Below are 24,512 nucleotides of genomic sequence, written 5' to 3'. Positions count from 1 at the left end.
CAACATGATAAGAGGAACAAACAAACATTAAAAAAGTTATTCCGTGTAAGCTACAAAATTATTCCCGAGTAAACCCCAAATCTTTACAAAGATAGAGACCCAATAATTAGGGACAGTATTTAGGGTTGAATTAGATGAAGTGGGAATAAAGATGTTCTATTGTTTTTGGTTTGTTGTCGAAAATTTGATGTATTACTCTATATATATATATATATATATATTTTTTTTTTTGTTGGGTTAAAGAAATGGGTTTGAACTGATTCTCAAGAAGGGGGCGGCGGGGACTGCAGCTGTTGAACAGATATTGTACATTCAATTAATACACGAATAAAAGCAGTGGGGAAGGTTCGTGAAGTTAAGACCCCCAAATTAAAGAATAGTGGTTGAGACGAGTTTGCTTTGGCCCTCACTCACCGACAAGACAACTTTTATATATTTTTTTAGGGAATATTTGGTCGCCTTTTTGCACTGCTATTTGACTTCAAATCATTCACACTCGGAAATTCACGTTCATTTAATTAAATTTAAGTCTAAAGTTTCAACTCCATCCACATCCAAATTCTCCACTTATTCTTTTCATATGATCGGTTCGTTCTTGCATTGAAGAACTTTTTCATACTATACTCAAGAACTTTTTCACGTTCTTGCATTGAAGGATAATGGGTTTACTTTTTCTTAGCATCTTACGGTTATAGGAGGCTAACCTAGAAAGAAGAAAAAAATGATGGACAACTTTGTAAATAATACAAATAAAACTCATCTAGATTTCATTCATTCTGGCAAATGAACCTAAAATAATTGATATATATATTTAAGGAATACTACATTACACTGATAAGGCTTGTACCACTAAACTGTTACTCACCTAAATCATTGATATTTTGTTTAGCACAAAGGGATTGTTAAATTGAGGAAGTGCTCATAAAGAATGACCAATGATCAGACGCTGGAAGTAAATATTTTCATTTACCTTTCAAAGCGCTGTGGGGAATACCGCTTACCCTAACGGTGGGGGAATTTGACGGGCACAAAAGAATAATAATATTGTAAGTGATTCCAAATATATATGCAATGGAAGTGACTGCCATTGGTTTAATAGCAATTCTTTAAAACACAAATACAAATGCTGGCGACGTTTAACCACCCGCCTTCCTGAAATATCAATAAACTTGCTCTCTTAAAAAATAAGCACCAGCAACCAATAAAAAAGATGCACTAATCTCTATTACCGGCATCCACATTTTTCTTTTTTGCTCTTCTATCGTACACGATAATGGCTTGTATTCAGACTTCGATATCTTGGTAGCACTCAAATCTTATGTCTGTTTCACAGAGGTTCAATAGACCCACTTTTAAGTCTTTCCATCCTGGCTTGAAGTCCAGATAGTTCCTTCTCGTCCATGGGAAGGACCCCACTTTTAGCAGAATTTTCGACACCGACGTCTTCAGACACTTGAGGCATTTGAGCAATCATTCCTTGGTGCAAATTGTCGTTTACAGACATTAACGGCTTGATTTCCGATTCATGGTTTCCAGCAGCCGCAGCTAATTGCATGCTTTTCATCCTCTCTCTTATTGCATCAAGTGTCCCACTCGTTACTGAGCTTTCCAGGAATTTTTTTCACTATCAGATCCCAGAAGAAAACATAAGAAAAGAGGAGCACGACTCAAAAAACAGTAACATTTTACCTCCGCTTATGTATTTGTCATTCCTTTGGTCTCCAAGTGAGTAATCAGGCGTGGGACCTCTTGCTGTAATTATCCGATTGTCTTCAGTATATGATGGTGGCAAAGTAAAGTTAGCCGGTTCAGGTTTCACATTCAGCGATTTTGCTTCAGTTAAAGGATTGGTATGTACAGGAGACATGGGTGCAAAGTCGGGCGAAGAAGTTAAGGAAGCTGGAGGAGGGGTTGACAATGGCAAACTTGAAGGCGTTCTTCCGGCTGCTGCATTCCTCTCCATCTGCAATGAAATTATATTATATAAAAGTAGTTTTGCTGCAATAATGAGGAACAGTCAACCGATTTGTATTTGATAGACACGGAGATGCAGTAATTTTTTCATGCCATACACAATATGCACAAAGTCAATAACACATTGTCCACAACTAAAGCTGGAGAAAAATGTAAAAACATAGCCTCAACTCCTCAAACATTCTGTTGACATGATAATTCCAATATCTCAGTAGTTATTCACGGCAGGGACAAAGAAACAAACCTGGGCCAAACCATCTCTAATGTATGTGCGAAATGCCTCGCTTGCATTTTGAAGCTGAGCAAATATATCAACCTGAGAAAAGCAAGAGATGATGCTAAGCAACCAAGAAAACAACAGAGGCTTCTCAGTTCTATATTTTAGAAAGACAAAGCATGTTATCGTCATCCTCTCATAAATACAAAGCCCAACCCAAAATTTGAAGTTCTAGGCCACTCGCTTGTAACTGGGAGTCTGATTAACGTTCTTCTCTAGTTGTGTAATAGAGCCTTTATTGTAGTATTTCATCTGAATGAAAATCTTACCTCTCTCTGTTCACACACACACCCACTATTAACAATACTTATGTAAGAAGATAGTCCATTACCTTTGGGTAAAGTTGAGTTATTCTATATAGCTCATATAATCCAATGGTGCATGTCTGCTTGTCCCCAATTTTCTTGAATATAGCAGCAAGTTCTTGCTGCAGTAAAATGCAGAAAATCAGAATATGATTTATCTAAGATGCAAGTTAGAAAGGCAAAAGAAAATAAATGCAACAACGTAAACATAACTGACGATAACTTCAAAGACAGATAAGAAAGTATAAATTGTATGCAAGGAATTGATAACCTTCAATTGTGCATCAGCAGACTGTGTGCCAGAAGATGAATTATTTGCTGTTGAGTCACCCCAATGAGTCTGGCCAACAGGCCCAGTTGAGGTCAACATTCTGGCTGCGGCTAAAGTCTGCTTGGATGTAGAGACATCAAAAGTTATCATAGTTTCTCAGTAACATAATAATAATAGAATTGACCATATAAATTGTTCTACCTCAAGATTAAGATCAATGTATGCAAGAATAATTGGCTGAGGTTTCATATCAATAGGAACCATAGAGAGATGACCCTTTATTGCAGCCCCACGAAGCTTTACAAGTTCATGTAGAACAGTTTTAACCATTCGTAGGGGTTTATCATCAGCTCCAGCTCTTTAATGAGGAAGAAGAAGAGCCACATAAATAAATAATATAAACCAAAGGTAAGATCTTTGTAATTATTTGAGGGGTGGGGGGTGTGCGAAGCGTGTGTGTGTGTGGGGGGCAAGTTATTTATGTTACATAAACAAACCATATGCCAAATACAATAGATACCTTCTCCTAATTTCTTCCATCCCCAGATTTTGTAAATATAAATGGATGCTTTGCAAGATGCGATCAAGATCAACATCATATATAGTGCTTTGAAGGACCTGTGTCACCAGTAAGCCAATTCCTAAATATCTCTCTCGACCACAAAAGAGAACAGCCAGAATTTATCTGATGGTATGTACATACATACACACATACATACATATACATAACACAACGCAATAGAGAAACACCATTTCCATAATACTGAAGTCCTGTTTCTTGAATTTTTTAATTTTTCTTTTCTTTAAAAAAGAGTAGTGTAAATGTCAAAGCAATTTATCCTGCAATTTTCTTTCAAGAAGTATGCCAGCCAGCAATAAGTAATTCTGAAGAACTTCCCATACTTCAGTGTGCACTTCACCACGTATACAAGGGAAATTAAGAAGTATCACTCCAATATTCACAAGTCCCATTTTCGAGATTGTTATTCTTTCTTGATAGAACACATACATTCATTAAGAGAGAGCATAGGTATAGCTGAGGAAAAAGGTTGCAACAAGAACCTCAAGAAGAGTGAGTAATAATTTTGTCTAGAAAAATGTCACCCGGGACCTCCTTGAATCTACCAGCCCTGAACATTGTCTATGAAGATGTCCATGGGATGAAAAGTCACAACTTGCAATTGGGAACAAGATTTCCATGTATGACCATGGAGTGAAACATCGTCTGATAACGTCGATATATCACTTTCACAACTCCAACAACGATACAAAGGAAAATTTTTTTGTCCTTCCCATAGCACTGATGTCAGCAAGTTATCAGCAATATCGATGAAATATCAACGACATCACCAATATATTGGTGAACTAGAGTTCTAATCTAAGGACTAAAAAGCTTTGGCAGCTTGGGGAATGTTGTACTGTTAATTGGGGACATGAGTTCGAATCCTCAGCATGATAAACTTTTGTATTTTTCTCCTTTTTCTTATGCACTCCCCTCCCCATCTCCTTTCCTTTTTTTTTTTCTTTTCAATTATCGTACGCTTTTCTTTTCTTTTATATTTAATTTATATTTAGTTTAATTTTTGTTGCATTCTTTTCTTTTTGATGTTTTCAAATTCCCAGCTTGGTAAACGAGAGGGTTCCATTTCCTCTTTTTTCTTAGTCTCTACCCTCTAGCTCACTTTTCCTTTTTTTTAAAAAAAATTATGTTCATGTTTTTCTTTTCCTTTTCATTTTATTATATAATTTATATTACATTTTTATTTTTTTGTTGCATTTTTTAGTACAATATTTTGAGTGGTATCATTTAGTTTGATAATTTGTGTTTCATATTTATCATATAAAATGTACATTTTTAAAAATAATTTGTAAGTTAATGATAGCTCAAAAAAGTATACAAAATGGAGTAATTAAACTAATGGGAGTAATGCAGACCTACCTTTGTAAGTTTAATAAGACATTTTACAACCAAATCAGAGAACTTCTGATTTCTGGAAGTGAATGACTCTTTGGACCCGGTTGAAGGCCATCTTGAGGGTTCCAATGGACGTAACAGATTGATTAGTACCACAAATGAAGAAGTACGATCTGCATTGTCCTGTACGAAAAAACATACAGCTTTAACTAGTTAATAACAATTCCCTAAAAGCCCTACAAAAATAAAGCATCTTGAGAAAATAATGACCAGAATCTTAAGCATCAAAACATTTAGAGCTTTCAAAAGTTGGCTGCCATCATCCATATGCGGGACTCGTTCGTCCAAAAGCCACAAAAGAAGTTCAGTGATAAGATTGTCCAGAGTATTCTCCTTGACAGCATAAGCAAGTCTTTTGTTTTGAAAAGTCTGCAGAAAAAAATAACTTTTCAATGAACAAGAAAGGTTTCATCATACAAAGCTCGTAGAAAAGAAATAGATTGGACATTTCATATAAAACAATTCTTTCAGCAGACTTAGTGCATGTTTTCAGTTGCTACAACTCCTGTGTAGAATTCACAAAAGCATACTTCTTAGAACCCCAATGAAAATTGACTGGTAAGCACCTGCATAAGGGTATTGAGAACATATTTACAGGACCTTGAAGAAGCTCCAGTCAAACTGTAGTCAAAAGTCTTGGCAACCTATGCACAGAACAGGTAAAGAGGCAAGCGATTCACAAAATGAGCAAAGAAAATCCAAATATGGAAGGCTGAAAATGCTCTGTTCGTACTTTTGTTGCCAAGCATAAAACAAGCCTATCAGCATCCTTTGCTAGCTCGTCCATTGCACTGCCTTCTGGATCACTGGAGGCTTGAGCCAACTCATGACATACAACTTTCATTCCTTCCACAGACTGCAAAAGGTGTCCAATATTTATTACATTTCAAAAGACAAATCCCACAAGTAAACTATTTAAACACAAGATAACCACAATCGGGTGTCAATTATTTAAATGTAAAGGAAGCGGAAGCTAGGTGCCTAATACTATTCATCTGAAAAGGTAATCAATGGTGGAAAAGCCGATAAGTGAAGTATACATAATATTATACACTCATGCATATGCAAATCATATGAACTGAAGAGAATATATAGATTGTTTCGCATGAAGATAAAATATACAAAACCTCTAGGAAGCCTGATTTTGGCTCTAATGTAACTATTCCAATTCAAATGGAAAAAAGGAATCCTTCAGTGACTTTGAACCTTGGGAATGTTAAACAGTATTTGCCTAACTTTGGTCTACGATGTTTGAGTGTGGTTTTATAACTTTAGTATTTATAAGTATATTTCAATGTGAAACCTAATCTCTAGTGTAATACGTCATTAAAAATTAAGATTTCTTCAGTTGCATTTCCATAGACCTTTAGTGTTTACAAGTATATTTCAATGTGAAACCTAATCCTACTGTAGGACGTCATAAAAATTAAGATAAGTTGCAGGCAATCATAAATCAAGAGTATCTATTTGTACATAAAAAGGCAAATGCAACCCCTAGGAGTAAAAATTCATCAGAAAAAAAAAAAAAGTCTTTCACCTGTTCGGGTGAGCCAAAAGAAATAATGTCCATTGCTTCATTCCAGTCTGTGGGACCACTGGCCGTTGTAAGTGGTTGAGGCACCGATTGCCTCTCCATATGAAGCTCAGAACCATAATTTTTCCTGGAGCTAAACACAATAAAACCAATAACTCTAAGAAATTTGAGTCCAATAAAATAAAAAGTTATGTAACACAAATATGGTACAATGAAAAACTAGATAAATAAAGACTTGTTTCTCGACATCACTTAAAGAAATAGGCATCCCATCCAAAAAGCAAAGAACATAGCACTTAGCACTTTTTTTTAATAAGAAACGAAGCTATTCATTGATGAAATACAAAGAGACTTGCTCAAACACAAGGGAGAGAGAAAGAAACCATAGAAAACTAGTGGCAAAACAAAGCAAACCAGTGGTCCCAAAAGAACTCTGAAAAAACAGGGCATAGCATTCATGGCATCGAGATACATAATTCAGCCTGAAGACAATTATCTTTGACAAGGCATACATTTTGCATTTATGATGCGGAAAATTGTCTCAAAGATCAAAAAGTTCCAAATACCTTGTTGAAATTGTTCCGGACATGGATCGAGAAACTTCCCCACTTTGCTCAGCTACATCAGATCTAGAAAGAAATTACAAAACTAAGATTAAGAAGTTAAGGGACTAAAAAACCATACTTCAATGAATATTATGATGAAGAATAGCCCCAGAACTGGAAAATTCAATATAAGTGCCATACAATATGGTTACGTCCATCTATTATGCATGCATTTTTTCCCTTGAAAAACATTCATCCATCCATTTCACTGATATGGTGAAATTAAACAAAAGAGGTGGAACTTTCTCATGAGACTAGAAAAAGGACCTTCAATTGGCCAACAGGTAAGATAAACTGTAAAAAAATGGAAGATAATGAACGTAAGATGAATTCTTTCCACCAAGTAAGAGACAAAAAAAGATATCCAACTTCTTTCAACCCTCCTTAAGAAGAAATTATTTAGAACCTTCAATGAGTATAATCACAGTGTTTCAATTTTAATTCCAAATCTTTATTTATGCATCTGGAAGGGTCCATATCTTCATATTTAAGCAGAGTTTTGTCCATTTAAAAGGTTCTGCTACAGGAACACCAAGGACCTCCGAAGTTCTTAGAAAGTTGTAAACTTGCAAACCAATCTTGATTCAATCTTACTTTTTTACCACGACAGTTAAAAACCAGTGAATGGCTTCATTTGTCATGTATTCTAACATCTACAATAAAGAAGAGCACCCTCTTAAGTCCCATTAAAATATAGTGTTTCCTGCGTGGTCTGCCGGTAGCAGCAGGAAACAAACTCAAGTAAACTCCATACATCACTTTCAACTATTCCACTCTAGGAAGCATAAACATATTCCCTACGAGACTGTCACAAAGTAGGTCTACAGTCATTTCAGAAAACATACTCACTCCAGTAGGCTTCATATTAAACCGATTGAAAAAAAAAAATACAAATGATTTGTTGTAATCGGGTTCATACTCATATTCTCTAAGAGGCCTTCTCATAGCAGCTCTAGCTTCACCGGGCTTCCCTTCCTTCTTTTTCTCCATTTCTCTTATCTGAACAAGAACATGAAAATGGGAACATAGTAGAAGCTAGACCATGTAATTTATAGTTCCAGACATAATTAGCACATCTATACATTCATGTATCGATGATATTGTAGCTATCCTATTATTCAAGGCATGTAAGTTGTTTGCAAGCATGCATGAACATATATAAAAGTAAAATATAAACAGACCTTCCACTTAAATCTATCGTCCAACATGCTTTTCTGAGCATCTGTCAGTTTTCCCACATATCTCCATACCTCCTCACCTACAAAGAAGAACAAACATTCAGCACAGCCATACGGAAAATTATCACAACAAGATAGGAAAAAAGCTGGTAAAAAAAGAATTCATCTATTCGAGCATAAATAAAAGAAAAGGAAGCCAAATTAACATTGGTCTCTCGCTATCTCCACCAAGAAAAATGATGAAGCTAACAAGACGATGCTATACAATATTACAAACTGAAATATATAATATTAAATAATTGAAGGAAAAAACATACATAAAGCATATTTATATTTTCTTATCAAAGGATATGATCTGAAATTCTGTAAACACACACACACACACAACAACAACAATAAACTATTTGGTCAGACCACAAGTATAAAACTAAGAGGACATTGGTGGTTCTGGAAAACATTTGATGAAGGTTAAAGAAAACAGATCTAAAAGGATTTTCATTATCATTGGATCCCTCCTGATGGGGCAGACATCAAGACTAACCAAGAATCTTGTATCCAGTAGCGAGTGTATTTAGAGCAGCTTTTCTAATTTCACCATCACGTTCTGCTGTTAAGCTTGCAACAAGTTGCAACGATCTCAACTGCCCACTAATCTAAAAAAGGAGGAAAAACAAGCATTTAGTTGAAACCAAAAATTTCATATATGCAAAAACTTGTTAAACGTTTTTACCTCAGATCCATAATTATCAATTAAGAATCCAACAAGGTCAGCACATTCAATCCGAGTGCGATTGTTTTTAGAACGTAAACCCTCTAGTATGTAAGGAAACATTTTTGTTGCAGAGTAAGTCTGTATGATTTGTTTTGTCAGCTCCCGCATCTTTTCCTTCACTTTCTCAATATTGTGACCCAACTGCAGCATAGTGCACATAAGTGTCTTTTGCAGATACAAAACAAATTAGAATAAACAACAACAATGCATGAAACAATTCGGCATCTCAACATTAGCTAAACAACACAAAGTTTCATACAATCAAAAGTTTGTTCCTCATCAAAAAAACAAAGAAAAAAAAAACACATACACACACAATCAACTACTTGAAAGAAAATCCAGAGCACAATAAAGCACCTTCTCTATCAAGAATGGAAGGAAGATAGCCGCTTCAGACTCATTTATACAGTAACCTTCCTCCTTCAAGGTCTCGAAAAGTTCAGGAAGAAACTCTAACACCTGATCATTTCTACCTAATTAGAAATCCCAGATGGAAAATAATGTGTGCAAAAAAGTGGAAAGGAAGTATGTGTTTAGGGAAAGTCTAAGCTATACCTTTAATAGACATGTTGTATTTGATTTACAAAATTGCAGAGCAAACCATCTCAATAGAATATCTAAAACCTCAATAATATCCTTTCCAATTGACGCAAGTGCCTGGAGAATCAAAAAAGTTTGTAAATATGACATTTTGGAATGTGTCATCAAAATATAAAAGACAGCATTCCCAAGCAAAACACCTTTTGCAGCATCTCTAGACCATCAACTTGCTTCTTAAAATCAGTGCTTAACAGCCTTCTCTGCAAATCCTCCCTGAAATACTTCATCATATCGTTCTGCATGGAAACAACAATTCAGAAATTTAAAAATGTATCTATGTGAACATTCGGAAATTAGACCACAAAATAAAATTCATTCAACAAGTACAGATACACAGCACAGTTATATACAAACCTCAAGGTCTTGAATCTGCTCTATACGTGGTTCTTCAAACTTAAACTTGCGAACTATTATTCTCTCTCTTTCCTCCTACAAATGAACAAGTCAATCAAATGAAAAACTTAAGCAAATTGGTTTACAAGATCATGTAGAAGGATGTTGACCAGACGACGAGGCACCTTATTTGAGTCTTTGACATTTAACAAAGCCTGTGATTGAACTGCCAAGTCATGCGCAGATATTAAGGATTCAGTCCTATTTCCCTTTGTAATGGTGCCTCTCTGTAAAAATAGATGGGCGAATTGAGGCCGGAAAGAGAGAATTAATAGGGTAGCTAAATTAGTTCAATATTAAAAATGCTACTGATTCTAGCAAGATAAACATACTGATGATATAGCTTTACTTCCATGCTTAGCAACACCATTTGAAGTGGCCTTTCCAACCTTCACAGCAGTTTTGGATGTCAAGCTTGAGGTAATTTGTTTAGCTGACTCGAAGGATTCTACGAGAAATGAGTTGAATAAATTTAATTCCGAAGTAAAACAGAAATAAATGTAACCTAAAAGAGCTAGCAACATACCTTGAAATGCACCATAGGGTTTTAATCGTTCAAGAACAAGGGGCAAAGCTGGCCCACTAATATCTTTAAGAACTTTTTCAACCTAAAGATAAGGAAGACAGAAGATTAAAGGAATACTCTGAACTCAATAGAATCGTAAATGCAGAATAATTTTCATGATGCATACTGCTTCCTGTCGCCCAGCTTTTAAAATTTCAGTAATGCATGCCTCTGCTGCTTTTCGAACATCAGAGGACTTGTCCTACATTAAATTTTATTCTAATAAGGAATTACAGAAGGACAAGTAAAATATATGCACAAAAATTCCAACCAAATTGTCAGCAATATAGATACCGTCAAAGCAGAGCAAGCTGGTTTAAGCAATTGTATGGAATCAGAAGAATCATTGATTCCAGAAAGCTTCTTCGACAGCCATTCCAAAAGGTCCTTCCGCCCTTCTGCACTGACCTTATTATCCACTATAGCTAATGTCATGTAGGGAATCTGGAGAAAGGACAAATATCTACTGTCATATAGAGTTAGACATTGATTGCAACATTACCTTAGAGGATGAAGACATACCATTTTATCAAAATGGACAGCAGCTAGCCAGGCATCTAAAGTAGTCAAAGTGGCTTCCCTCATATGCTTCTTGTTGTCACCAAGACATTTCAAGACATCCGACAGCACTCCCTGTGAACAAGATAAAGCCCTAAGGACTAAGTTCAACTTCCCAAAGAGTAAAAGACTAAGAAGAAATTATCTAAGGATTCACAACAAACCTTGCCTGACTTTTCAACAGATGGCCCCATAGCAGATGCAACATTACCGATGGTTGCCAAAGTTGCCATGACCAAATTTTTATTGCTATCATACAAGCGCCCTCTTAAAGCTCCAAGTAAGTCAGCTGGAATAATAAACAAACAAAAATAATCAAAATGGAAGGGGGGGTGGGGGGGGGGGGGGGGAGGGGAGGGGAATGTCCCAGTAGGTTACATGTTCCAGTAGGTTGAATGCGTTTATTAGCTTCTTCCAACATTTTATTCACAGCTTCAATAGACTCCAAGCGGACCTGAAATGTGAGAAACGCGTATTAAACAATAAGCAGTTAAATAAATAATTTCTAGTAAAGTCAACTATTAAACAGAAAACACTAAACAAACGCAGTGGACTACAATTTTTAAAACTAATAGTAGAACCTTCCAGTCAGGACTTTCAAAATTCTTCAGCAGTGTAGGTGTAATCTTCCCACTGATATCTTCGCGTGGCAGGCCATCCATCCCACTAACAGATGATGATGATGTTAGTTCTTCTGCCCTAACTGTTCTTTTTGTAGCAGCAGCAGCACCCTAAAATATAATAGACAAATGAACTCTAAAAAACACAGAATCCAATACAAAAATAAATTAGGGTTTTTGTATGTATGATCTACGGCCTAACATACCTCGAATGGATTTTTTTCAAATTCAGTGTCAATTGCAGTGAGCAGTGCAGGTTTCACATCCGAAAGAAAACCTTTAAGATCTGCAAAAATTGAAAGAAGGTTAGAGAGGTGGAATTATAATATCAAGGGTTCAAGATACAGTCCAAGAAACAGAAAGGAAGGATACAGTCACCTGGTCCAACAAATTTATGCACGCAACCCAAAAGCTTAATAGTAACATTCCTTGTAGCAGCAGCACTAGACTGAAGACCAGTTTCTTTACAGAAATCAATTAAATCCTGTGAGATTTATTTTCCTCCATTAGTAAATAGATCATACAACAATGAAACCATAAAATATTCAGAAAGAATAACCAAAAGGCTTCCAATTTTCAAATACAAAGAAAAACCAAGTACCTTGAGTTTTAATAGAGATATACCAAAGTCTTCCACAGCAGAAACCATCCACAACAGTCCCTCACTAAGGACCTTCGGATTTTTGTGCTCTTTCATGATTTTAAAGAGCTAAGAGTTTGAAGGAATAGAATTTAATATATAGAAGAAAAAAACAAATTTATAGAGACGGTAATTACTTGAAAATTCTGTCTAATCTACTTTAAGCACAAACAATAATAAACATGCAGAATTATAGACAGATGTATAAAGGTACAAAAGTGAAAATGGATTTTGCCATAATAGAAATGCCGGTTATATAATCCATAGAAGCATACTCTTTCAAAAATAAATCCTGGACCAACTGCTTCTGAAAAAGTGGTAAGGCACTTCATCGCTTGAGCACGAGTTTTAATATCTGCTACACGTTCACTTATACCTATCAAGTATGTAATATAAAGGTATTCATATTTCCACTGGTTACCAATGTAAAATAAAATTTCATAAATTTTAAAAAAAAAAAAATGTTGAAAGAAAGGGAAACGATGCTGAGTGGAACGTCCCTATTCTCTTACAGCTAGAATTTTTAGCTTTTTTACAAAAGAAACTGAGATTTTCATAATTTTTGAAATTTTTTGTTTCAGTTATCACAACTGTTTCAAGCTCCAGGGTCTTTGATGAAACGGCTACAGATAAAATTGAGCAGCTTTTGTTTGGTCAAAGATTCTTTGAGTCAAGACTAAAAAAGATTTGGCTTGGGAAATTTGGTTGGAAAGAAACTGAATTTTCGATGCAAAGGGAACGAAATTGGAAATCTTGGAGTTGGCTTAGTTTCATAGCTTTTCACTGTAATTCTTCTCAAAAACTTTTTCTAATTATACTCCTTTTATTATCAACTCGAATTGGCAGGCTTTTCAGCAAGTTTCTGTTAGTTAATGGTCATGACCTGTGGAAATACATTTGGTTATACTTGAAATCGGGAGTGGATTTATTTGCTAATATAGTTTATTTTGAGATTTTCTTTGCTCGAGAATAATCAATTTTAACTATTAGGCTGGATCAGGGAAAATAAGTTTCCTTAAAAAACTTATGCTATCAAGATTAATCAAGTGTAACTATTGCAAAGGTCCAAGGTACCCACCTGAAAGGCAAAGTACAATACACTTTTTTGGAAATTTTTTTGCAGTGGAGGCTATATAAGTAATGACTTCGATAACCTGTTGCTGAACCTGCATCATTCAGCTTGAGCGCATCACTATATAATAACCCACCAAAGCATATAAATAAGAGAAATGTAAAGTAGCAGTGTTAGAATAAAACCTGAACATTTTTCTCACTCCAACCAGGGATAATGCAAAGTAAACGAACAAGTATCTCAACTGATGGGTTAAGATCTTCCAAACCTTCCACTTGTTGCTTCAATAAAGATATTGCTGAAACATAAGTTATAATTTTTTAGAGTCAATGCAATAACAAATTAGTCCGCCGCACATCCACAAAAGGGAACCAACCCTGAAAAATAGAGCTAGATATATTATGCTGAATTAACCAATATGCAGTCCCACATTGGCCAACTTTTGTTATTTAAATGAATATTACTAGGTTTTGTTCCATTTGAGCATCAAGCTTAAAACATAACTGTTGTTAGCTAGACAACTAAAGTTGTTTAGTATCCAGGATTGAAATGGAGAGAAAAGTGAAAAACGGTTATTTATTTAGCAGGTACAATCCAGAAACAAATTTGCCTTTTAACATTCATTAGCAGTAAAAGTGCTATAGGAGTTTAAGAACATAAGAGTAACTACTAAGACAATAGGTAATAACAACAGTTTATTAATATGAGAACCTTCAAGTCGTTCTTTCCACACAGTGCTCTTCAATTGAGAAACTGTATCTGCTTCAACAAGAGAACCTAATCTGCTCTCCACCTCCTCAAGACTCATCTCAGCCGGCTACAAATGTTTAGTGAAAACAGCAAAATTAGTCAATACATAAAAAAGCAACCAACCATAAACAAAGATATTTCTTGTAAGAAGCAAATCAATAAAACCTTCCTTTGATCTTCAGAAAACAAGCACAAATAGAAAATTAGAATTCCAACCGAAATTCAGTATGAGAATAAAAGAAGCTAGCATATAAGTTATATTCCTGGAACAAACATAACAATCTACTGTCATCGCAAGCAGACTCAATGTCTTAACTTAATACCAAAAAAAAAAAAAAAAAAAAAAAAAAAAAAAAAAAAAAAAAAAAAAAAAAAAAAAAAAAAAACAAAAAAAAAANAAAAAAAAAAAAAAAAAAAAAAAAAAAAAAAAAAAAAAGATCCTCTCCAACCAAAATCCAAAAGCCGGGACATTGCAGCCAAGCATAAAATTGTTGTTGGTATAATGGAAACAACTACACTGATTGTGAGCCATGCCACTGCAAACAATCTCAAAGCAGTAGAAGAAACATCAAAAACCTTCAGAATGATCCCACCAACCAAATCCATGACAAGATAGAACTATAGGCCCCTAGCACATACTAGACAAATTATTAGATTACCTCAACATCTTCTGGAACTTCAATGGGCTTGGAAGATTTTGGTGGAGCTCCACTAGGTACACTACCATCTGCTTTCTTATTGGTGCCTGATTTCGCCGAGTTTCCTTTTTTACTAGAAGGCTGGCAAATATACATAGAACTATAAGAATATATTATAATGACAAGAAAGTATTGCACAAGTAATGAATAAATTTTTTTGCATTGGAAACCAGAACACTGGTAAAATTAACTCACAGCTGCCTGTGCAGGCCTCTTTCCACTAAGCATGCTTGCTGCAGATTTTTTGACAAATAAACCGCCTGAATCCTGCATAAATATTCAATCCATTATATCACCATAAAATAATAACTAAGAAAATAAAAAAAAAAATAAGATTTTTCTGTAAGAAACAGTTTAAATATTGATGAAGAGAAAGCAAATACTAAAAGAATAGAAAATGAGAAACTAGGACCAAGACAGGACTAAGGTACCATGTGGAGACAAACCAATATAAGATCCAACTGATTGTTAATAATAACATCCACGAACGACCGATACATCAAAACAGGAAGGAGAGGGATATTCAATCTGGAAAGTTCACCTCTTTGATAATATAACTCATCTTTTTACTCTTTATTATTATCTTATACAAGTAACTTTCGTTTTCTATCAAAAAAACTAACACAGACAAATGTGTTCTTTTTCTAATCATGGATATTCATACTATTACACACACGTTGAAAAATCCACAAGCCAGCCCAACTTTACAAGATTAAGTATCCAGAAATCATAGAGAGGCATATGGGTTTACCAGATATGACCCTTAAAGGCAGATAACTTCCATGGTTTAAACCTATGACTTGTAACTGTGAGGTATATGAGCGCTTACAGCTTGCCCATTTAATCATGGCACCAAGTCATGCAATGTGTATAGGATATACAAATGCAACTCTGTTCCTTCTCATGTTTGTCGGAAAGCTTTGGTTCTCATAATAGGAAAATGACATAGAAATGCATCATTCATTTGGATTCATAAACAGTAAAAACTTGAATCATTTCAAGGTAGAATGCTCTTAATAACATATTTTATATATTGTTTCAAGAAAATTATATAAACTATATAGCATATACAAAGCTGGGAACATTGGTAGAAAACATCTTAATATCCATGACCTACCGAAACTGATGAAACACTTGCACCAGGAGCTTGGTTTGCTGCATTGCCATGATACATACTTTAGAAAGTTGACATAAATTATAGTAGTGTGAACTTTGCTAAAAGTTTAAAGGGAAAAAACGAGAAATGCAGAAGTTAGAAAATGAATGAAATAGAAAAATCAATTAGGTAATCTTTAATCAAATTTCTGAGTTACTAGAAACTCAATGTCAATAACCTGAGCCATTAGAAGGTACACTGCTTTCAGAGCCCATAATCATCTCAGATAGTCTTTTCCTTCTCACATCATCCAGTTTCTCCACGGACCTCTCCAAAGGTCTCATGCCTACCGACTAGCATAGTCAAGCAAAAAGTTGTTACGGCAGCAGCAGCAGAATCAAAGTATTAATTTAAAAAAGTATGTAAAAATATGTAGTTGACTGAAATCACTTGCCTTTGCTACTGCTGCCAATGCCAAAAAGGCAGTATCCCTCACATCAGGGGTCCCATCATTAAGGCTCTAAAATGGGGAAAAAAATTTATATTAAGATTCAGTAAGACAAACAAATGAATAGCATAAACAAATGGGTAAAGCCTAAGAAAGAGAATAATAGGAGAAAGGGTTAATAATCCACATTTAGGGTTCAAAAAAATCCACATGTTGGCATACCCACATGTAAATATGATATAAGCATAAGAAACATAGTTTACCCACACTTGCGCATATGTATAAGAAATGATACTTGTTTGAAACCATTTGAAAAGAGATACAGCTTTATTTTCCAACAGGAAACTAATTTGTTAGAATAATATACATAAGTTGCAGGCAAAGCCTCAACAAAAAGAGGCTTCAACTGCTCTCATCAAAGTAGAGTAACTCACGAAATTAGCTGACAAGGAAGCCAAACAGAAAGCATAAAGAAAAAAAGACAAAATAGAAAACATCCCTTCCATATGTATCGATGCCTTGAAACAGTCTTGTTTCTCACAATCCAAACTTCCCATCCCACAGGCCACAACATGAAAGAAGAAGAATAAATTGAAAGAAACAAACATGGAGAATTCTGAAATAAAGAGTGCACAAGATGAAAATAAAACAATTCTGAAATAACACACTAAAAAACTAACCATAGAAAATCTTAAAGTATGGGATTCACTGACCTCCATAAATATAGGGACATATTCCTTATGCACCTTCAGGACAACAGCTTTGTTACTAGTTTCAAGACAGAAAGTAACCCAGCTTAAAGTCAATGAGCGGACAAGAGGAACTTTGTTTTTGCTTGCTGTCTTGACATCTGCCACAAAAGCAATGATTAAAATCATTCCCACCTTATTTTACTAAGGAAAGAACACCATAGTCTAAAGAATGACAACAAAAAAATGTCCCTCTTAATTGGAAATGATATAAAAAGGTATAAAAAAATTAGGGATGAAAGAATAAAGTTTGAACAGCTTAAACCATTCTCCTAATTCTCTATTTTTTTTTCTTGGTTTGGATAATCGTAAGCATTCTTTAGTAGTGCTCCCTTTTGTGGGCTTCATTTTTGTAGGTACCTGCGTATTCTTTCAATTTTCTCAATGAAATGTTGTTTTTCTCATTAAAAAAATAATAATAAAAACACTATGACCCAAACATTACCTAAAAATTGTTATCGGACAAATCTAACAAATAGAACTCTCACCTTCAATGACGTCAGAAAGACTTAGGCATCCAGACTTATGCATCGCTTGGAGAGTTTGAGTTAATGACTCCGTCAGAGCAGGTTTTTTTTCTTTCAGTTTTTCCTATAAAAACCACGAATCCAATTGTTAGCATGGCCTGAAGAATGCCAAAAACAATTCATTAACAAGAAGAGAAGAAAATATAACATCGTTGTGACATGAACGGAAAAAAATATCTTGATTGAGATATTTTTAACAATTTAGGGGAAAATATGAGCTATTATACATACAAGTAAAACTGGCAATAGGAATCGTGAACTCCCAGAAAAGTTGGCTCTGAGACCCCTGCAAAGATTGCCAATAGCTTGAATGGATTCGACAGCAACAGCAATATTCACATCTGTAATCAGCTGTGATGATTGTCCAAAATTTTGTTGGTAAGTCAAATAGTGGAACCTTTTTTCAAGCAAGTAATCTTTCTTCAATATGTGCAAGCAAATTCAGGTAACTATAATGGATTGCAAGAAAATTAAGGTTACTGATTAAACAGATCCAATTTTGTAAATGCTTTTCTTATAAACGACCCTGAAATGTAATATAAAAATGATATACATGATTGATACATATAAGAATGTTACACCATCACATATTTGCTACAGAATAGAGAATACTAGACTAGCACTGCAAAGCAGCAAAAGTGTCTTGTTCATTGGGTGGCCAGTTGCAGACTAGGGTATTGAAATCAGAGACCTATCATAATTATTTTTCAAATTGAAAGACCGACAGAAATATGATTGGCCAAAGAAATCCATTCAAGCCCCTGAGAGAGAAAAAAGGGTCACAGAGACGATATCTTACCTTCTTTAAAGTTCTACAAACTTCTGAAAAGTCACCAGGGGCTATCTTTTTCGTTGAAGCAAGTTTGGTTAGTTCAGCAACAGCCTCTTTTCTTTCTGACCATTTTGTAGCTTTCTAAAGAAAACAAGAATAAACAAAAAAGTTTGTGGGGTAGCAAAACTAGTGAAGTTCAAGGTTATCAACATTAAGTTTAATCAGCTAGTAGGAACAAAAGTAGATATATATTACAATACATATTACAATTTATATTTTAATAGAAAATGTATATTGAAAAAGGTCAAAATCACCAACCACTCCATCCCAAAATCCTGACTTTTCCAATGGAGTCAATATGTCTACTGGATCAACAAGATCATATTCATCTATTTCCTGAGGAACTGACAATTGAAGGGTATTAAATGTCAGAAGCTTTTAGTGATTAATAAATGCTTTGTTCATGTTGCTCAAAATACATAGCATTAGACAAACAAAAATTAATCACAATAAATGAAGAAAACTGATATGTAAACATCTACATACCATCAGTTACAGATTCTTCAGAAGGTCCTGTACCAACAGCCTCAGAAGCATCTTCCTTTTCTGGCTCTTTGTCTTGCTCGGACCTAACTAAGTAACATAATTAATCTCAACAGGAATACAATAAGGAAACCTTTAAATTGGCTGCTATGAAAAAGTTCAATATAAAAATAGCTAATGTGGGATTTATATAAAAGCTGAAAAAACGTATAAAGTTATAATTCATAACATCATACAAAATTCAAAATTAACCACAAAACAGAGATCATCTTGTTAAACAACCAAGATACTATCAGTAAGAAATCAATAGAGAAAATATTAATATCGAAAAATAAGTTGAAGTTCCAAATTTATGAATTTGAAGAATAAAAAAATCATTTGAACGGTTTAAAAAGTAGGGGAAGAAAAGAGGGAAAAACAATAGAGAATAGTTAATAATTAATGTGAGGAAAACCACTATTAAACTTTGTCCAGCATTAACAGTAGACGCAGAATTTTTGTGGTATTATGCTATGTTATACCTTGCGGCAAGAAGCTACATACAAGATAAGTACCATAAGTTTAGTTGTCCACCCACCAATCATCAGTATGACACCCACAATACTCTACAGCTTGCTTATTCCCTCTCTCTACATTCTCTCTTCAATAATAGCAGCATTTTCAATTTATCCTCAAATTAACAATGCTTGAAATTGTCAACACAGCAACAACATTCAACATGTCAGCATATTAAAATGTCAACATAATTTCAACTAAAAAAAATTATACCTTTAAACTGATAAAACAAAATTTATCTCAAGTCTACCATTGGTGTTAGCAAACCCAAAAGGAAAAAGAAAAAACAATTGCCAATATCCCAGTAAAAATAAGATCTCGTTATCAAAATAAAACGACATGGTAGCCATTCCAATGAAAGAAAATTGAAGTGAATACGGCAAGTAAATAAAGGCAGCTTAGAGGACATGATCTAATCACCATCAGGCCAATAGTAATAATATCTTTACAAAATAAATAAATAAATAAATAAATAAAAAATGAAGTTGCACTGGCAAGAATGTAAAGAGACAAGATGTTGTTAACCTTATTTTCCGAGAAGGCCTAACAGACCCCGTAACATTGACAAGCTCAGCCTCCAACTCTTTTTTCTGAAAATTCAAGATAAAAAAAATTACATTTAGGAACTGATAAAGGACGTTATATTAGCTATCAATATTCATCATACCATTGTATCCCTCATTTTTTCAAACAATATAGACTTCACTGGGTCTTTCCCAATCCAACGACAAAGCTCAAGCGTCAATCCCTTAGAAGATGCGCGAACATTCTGATCTTGATGGTCAAAGAGTTCTGGAAGCATCTTTAAAATTCGTTTTGGAGGAACTACTTTTGCTCCAAAGTCACTATTTTCATGAGGAAAATCATAAATGAATTACACAATAAAATAAAAAATAAATGACAAAAAATTTACACCATCAATATCAAAATACAAACCTCAAAGCTTGAAACATGACATCAATTGCAGGGACAACTGCTTTTGCAACTTTATTCTTTATAGCTTTTTCCATTGCATCCTATAATAGCATAAACCTTCTGATGTGAGATGCAAGAATAAGCCTCAATACATGTATATAAATGTCAAATGAATTGAAATTGCAGTTTGCGTTAGTTTTTTATTTTAAAAGATCTGAAATATATGTTACTGATGAAACGAAGGAAAAAAATGAAAATGCAGTTTGCAAAAAGAAAAAAAAAAATCACTGCCAGCATTCAGAAAAAACTTCAAAAAAATACGATAAAAGCAAGTTAGTTTATATATTGAGAAACATAAGCTCATGCTAGACTCAAATATAAATCCTAGCACAGTATCAAGGAAACCATCAACGGACAAAGAGAGTTTAGCAACATATCGATGGACTTCATATTATCGTGCTTTGGCAGCATAATAACCAGGAATTCTTTTATTCGAAACAATTATTAAACTTAACCTTCAGTGAAAACCACAACCTATGTAAACTATTTTAGGGTTGCTTCAATAGATTATGTTTCCAGTCATCAATCCAGCAATCAACAATGTGTTATTCCCCCAAAAATTACCCCTAACGAAAAGCGCATGGAGAAGAAGCTCCCCAATCGTCTCCTTACAACTCTTAGAGTTAGCTAAGTTAAAGTTGTACATGTTAAAAAAAAAAAAAACAACAACAACAACTTCAAACAACAATGGAAAAATCACAAATCTAGAGGACATGATCTAGGTCCAAACAGCAAAGGGATTCTCACCCCACCCAAAAGTATGTAGGAATCTAAGCCGCTCCCAATAGGGCATTTAAGAAACTAAAAAGATAAAGGGAAAACTGAAACAATATGATGTGGAGAATCAGATTGTTAGTTTGGGTTAAATCTTTTCAGTTTCTCTTTGGTACTTTAAATACTCAGTTTGTTTTCCAATTACCTGCAAATAGAGGATTTCGTCTTTTGAATAATAATAAGATCTTAAGTTAGACTTCTTGGAGAAAACTCAAGCATGTCACTTAAGCTACACCACACTCTTGGAATACAATTCATGGTGTTAATTCTCCTATGGAAGATCTATGAAGCAAAAAAGTGACATTCTTGAGGACTCAAACCATCCAAAGCAAGGAGATTAAGGACACTAATCAGAGGGATGGACCCACAAAGATAGAGAAAAAAGAGCTACATGAAAATTCCCTAGATGGACTAGAATACCAGAAGCGAATATCCCTCACTCCTACATGGGAACAGAAATTGGTCAACAAAGAAGTGAGCAAGGAGGCATCAATGAACTCTTTATTCATTCGAACAAAAAGAACAATGAGCTTACCCAAAAAAAAATGAAGAAATAGTCGCTACACTCTTCATTTCTAATGCACTTGACACAAAGTAGGTTCCTCTCTTGAACCTTATCTGACATGTTGAAGCTACAAAAAACTATGTCCATAGCAAGAATTTCGTCTCCTTGTATTTCTTTCATCCCAATCGTCTTGATAACAAATGGGTATAGGCTGCTTTTCTCTCTTTTTAAGAGCCAAAATAACAGACCGACTTCATTGTGTATGCTTTTGTTTAGTCAAGCTTCCAAATGGCCTCATCTCGAAAGTTCATACCAAACTTGCTCTATACCTTACCACAAGCTGAGCCTATCCTCCTCTCCCCTTTTAGTACATTTCCTTTTCTGAATTAAAATGTTTCTTGTAATTTAACAAGAGAATTATTTCAAAAGGCTTTGTGTCATCAACAAAATGCTATATGTTGATTATATGTAATAATCTTGTGATTTTATCCTAGTCTCAAGTATCATGATGTTGAAATTAACAAGGGTAGGGACCAATTTTCTTTGGTTGTTTCTTTTGCTTCTTGTGGGCTTCTACAAGTAAAATAAATTAACTAATTATAAATAATCAATTACTTTTAGTAAAGCTCCCTTTCAATCTTTTTGGTGTGGAAGAGGGTTCTTTCTTCCCAATTGCCCTAGGCTGTATTTTTCGATCACGTGCATGATATACGTCTTGTCTCTCATCAAATAATAATAACAAAAATAGCTCACTAGAGCTCTTTAATGCAGCCTCCATGGACGTACTAGTCTCTCCATTGACACAGATCAATACACTTATTTCTTATTCACGACCAATGTGAAATAAGTATGCTTCTTCCTCCAGGCACAGATATGATCACGTTCTCCCTATTTTGAATATTCAGGTGTAACCAAGAAATTTAATGATGCGTCCAAGTATCTGTAAGTATAGTTATAACTGTGTCTTAAAATCTAGTCCTGGTCGTTAAAGTATAATTTGGTGGAATAACACATGAATTTGATATTATTATTATTGGAATCATATGAGTAGTTAGAAAATTAACTTTTAAGTTTTACCCAAAAGAAAAAAGAAGCAAAGCCTCCATACTTGAAAGCTGCCAAAGCATGTACACCTCCAAAAAGTGATATTCTCTATGAATCTCATAAACCACTCTCAATCTTCAAAAACTGTATACAGTATGCTAGCACACTTCCTAATGATTGAAACGTGAACCATGGAATATAAACCGCTGGCATCAAAATGCTACATTCTAAAATCAATGCTTGAAACTATGGGATTAGGAAAAAAATACCAGGAAAACATCCACGGCTTCTAGTTCTACCCAGAGCATAAACACTGCTTGGGCTTTCTCCACGGTCTTAGGTCTACCAGTTAAGCATTTTGCAACAATTGCGTCACAAGTTTCTTTGGCAAACCTATAAACGACAATTTCCAAAAGAAAATACAATCAGAACGTTAACCGGTAACTCTAAAGAACCAGAAACACAAATGTGGATGACTAAATAAAGTTACGGGTTCAGATAGAGCAACAAAAGAATTTCCACCTCCCCGCATCTGCGTCAGCAGCTCGTAAGTAAGCAATTAATGCATCCAGTGCCTTCTCTTGCACTGGTGCATTAGAATCCGCGACGGTCTTCCTAAATAACGGACCTAAAGAAATCAGAAACGAAATGCATGAGCAAAGATCCATACCAATCAAAACACTCGATCGTCAATGGTGAGCTGCAGAGCCATTATAACAGATCTAATAAGTGGAAATGGACCTAAGTGGACTCACCAAATTCGCGGAGACGAGAATCCTTAGGATCCGTAATGGAGTCGCATACAGCTGCTAGATCAATGTTGGCCTCGCTCCTGACCTTCCAATTCTTGTGCGACAGCCGATCCTCCCACGGTAGTTTCTTCGCCTCCTTAAGCAGTTTCTCCTCCTCCGACATTTTTTACTAACTTTTGATCCTATCTACAACAAAAACAAATGCAGAATTGTCTCTATCTCTATATTCCTCAACGGCAAGTACCTGCGACAGGCAGAACGCAAGTCTCGACGAAGAAATGCTACAAAGCGATGCCCTGAATCAGAGCGAACAGACAGAGAGAGGGGGAAAAGGGAAGCGCGAAAGAAGAAGCGATGGGGAGAGAGTGGAAGAAAGAGATTTCGCTCCTCCGCTTTTTTTTCTTTTTTTTCTTTTTTTTCGTTTCTCATTCTCTGTGAGACAGAAGGGTATTTTGGGGTGTACGCATTCGGGAAGAGCCATTCCCACTCGTCGGCCTGCACTCGTGTCGGTATGAACCAATCAAAAGCGACAACGTGGCAGAGGAAGGCGCGTGGTCTTACGAACATTCTTGACAGCGCGTGACGTAATATTAGATTAAATTTTACAATGGTTGAGCGGTTCAAATTGTAGGGTCCGCAGTGGGGTCCGAAACAAAGCTATAAACAAGACTATAGTGAGAGTAGCTGGGGAGCGGATAGTGATCCAATGGAACTGCCCGCTCGATTTTCTTTTTGCACTAATTCAGATTATTTAAATCCGTCCGCGGGCATTTTCAAAGCCTGGAAATGTTCCCAAATGCCCATTTTTCAAATAAACACACCTCAAATTTTAAAAATAAAATTTTAAATTACTGATTTAATCTCCCAACTTTCTTTTTTTTTTTTTTTTTATCTATCAAGTACAATTTTAATATTTTATTTCACATCAAATTTATATTTATATTTAATAGTTTATTTTATTTTTTAGAAAATTAATTTCAAAAAA

General features: G+C 34.9%; 1 protein-coding gene across 1 annotated transcript; it reads right to left on the bottom strand.

Moving 5' to 3' along the window:
- Positions 1-942: 942 nt before the first annotated feature.
- Positions 943-23,690, bottom strand: LOC111477772 (protein MOR1-like). The gene is made up of 54 exons (XM_023121658.1): positions 23,531-23,690; positions 23,298-23,403; positions 23,045-23,168; positions 20,414-20,493; positions 20,145-20,322; positions 20,003-20,067; positions 18,926-19,008; positions 18,698-18,783; positions 18,407-18,520; positions 17,839-17,958; positions 17,569-17,671; positions 17,045-17,181; positions 16,338-16,403; positions 16,122-16,236; positions 15,905-15,942; positions 14,983-15,054; positions 14,749-14,868; positions 14,051-14,156; positions 13,525-13,637; positions 13,346-13,433; positions 12,543-12,643; positions 12,229-12,336; positions 12,006-12,111; positions 11,834-11,913; positions 11,589-11,738; positions 11,386-11,461; positions 11,172-11,296; positions 10,972-11,082; positions 10,744-10,893; positions 10,577-10,651; positions 10,411-10,492; positions 10,217-10,332; positions 10,010-10,111; positions 9,846-9,920; positions 9,632-9,727; positions 9,447-9,548; positions 9,249-9,350; positions 8,850-9,032; positions 8,661-8,772; positions 8,123-8,199; positions 7,861-7,940; positions 6,903-6,965; positions 6,340-6,469; positions 5,536-5,658; positions 5,369-5,446; positions 5,013-5,171; positions 4,767-4,925; positions 3,348-3,445; positions 3,029-3,185; positions 2,828-2,944; positions 2,583-2,678; positions 2,219-2,290; positions 1,690-1,963; positions 943-1,599 (listed from the first exon to the last, which is right to left on the bottom strand). The coding sequence occupies exons 1-54, from the start codon at positions 23,688-23,690 to the stop codon at positions 1,328-1,330; spliced, it is 6,081 nt and encodes a 2,026-aa protein (XP_022977426.1). The 3' UTR covers positions 943-1,327.
- Positions 23,691-24,512: the final 822 nt, after the last annotated feature.

Source organism: Cucurbita maxima, unplaced genomic scaffold, assembly GCF_002738345.1.
Source record: "Cucurbita maxima cultivar Rimu unplaced genomic scaffold, Cmax_1.0 Cma_Scf00004, whole genome shotgun sequence".
Lineage (NCBI taxonomy): Eukaryota > Viridiplantae > Streptophyta > Magnoliopsida > Cucurbitales > Cucurbitaceae > Cucurbita > Cucurbita maxima.
This window is presented reverse-complemented; position numbering and strand designations above follow the sequence as displayed.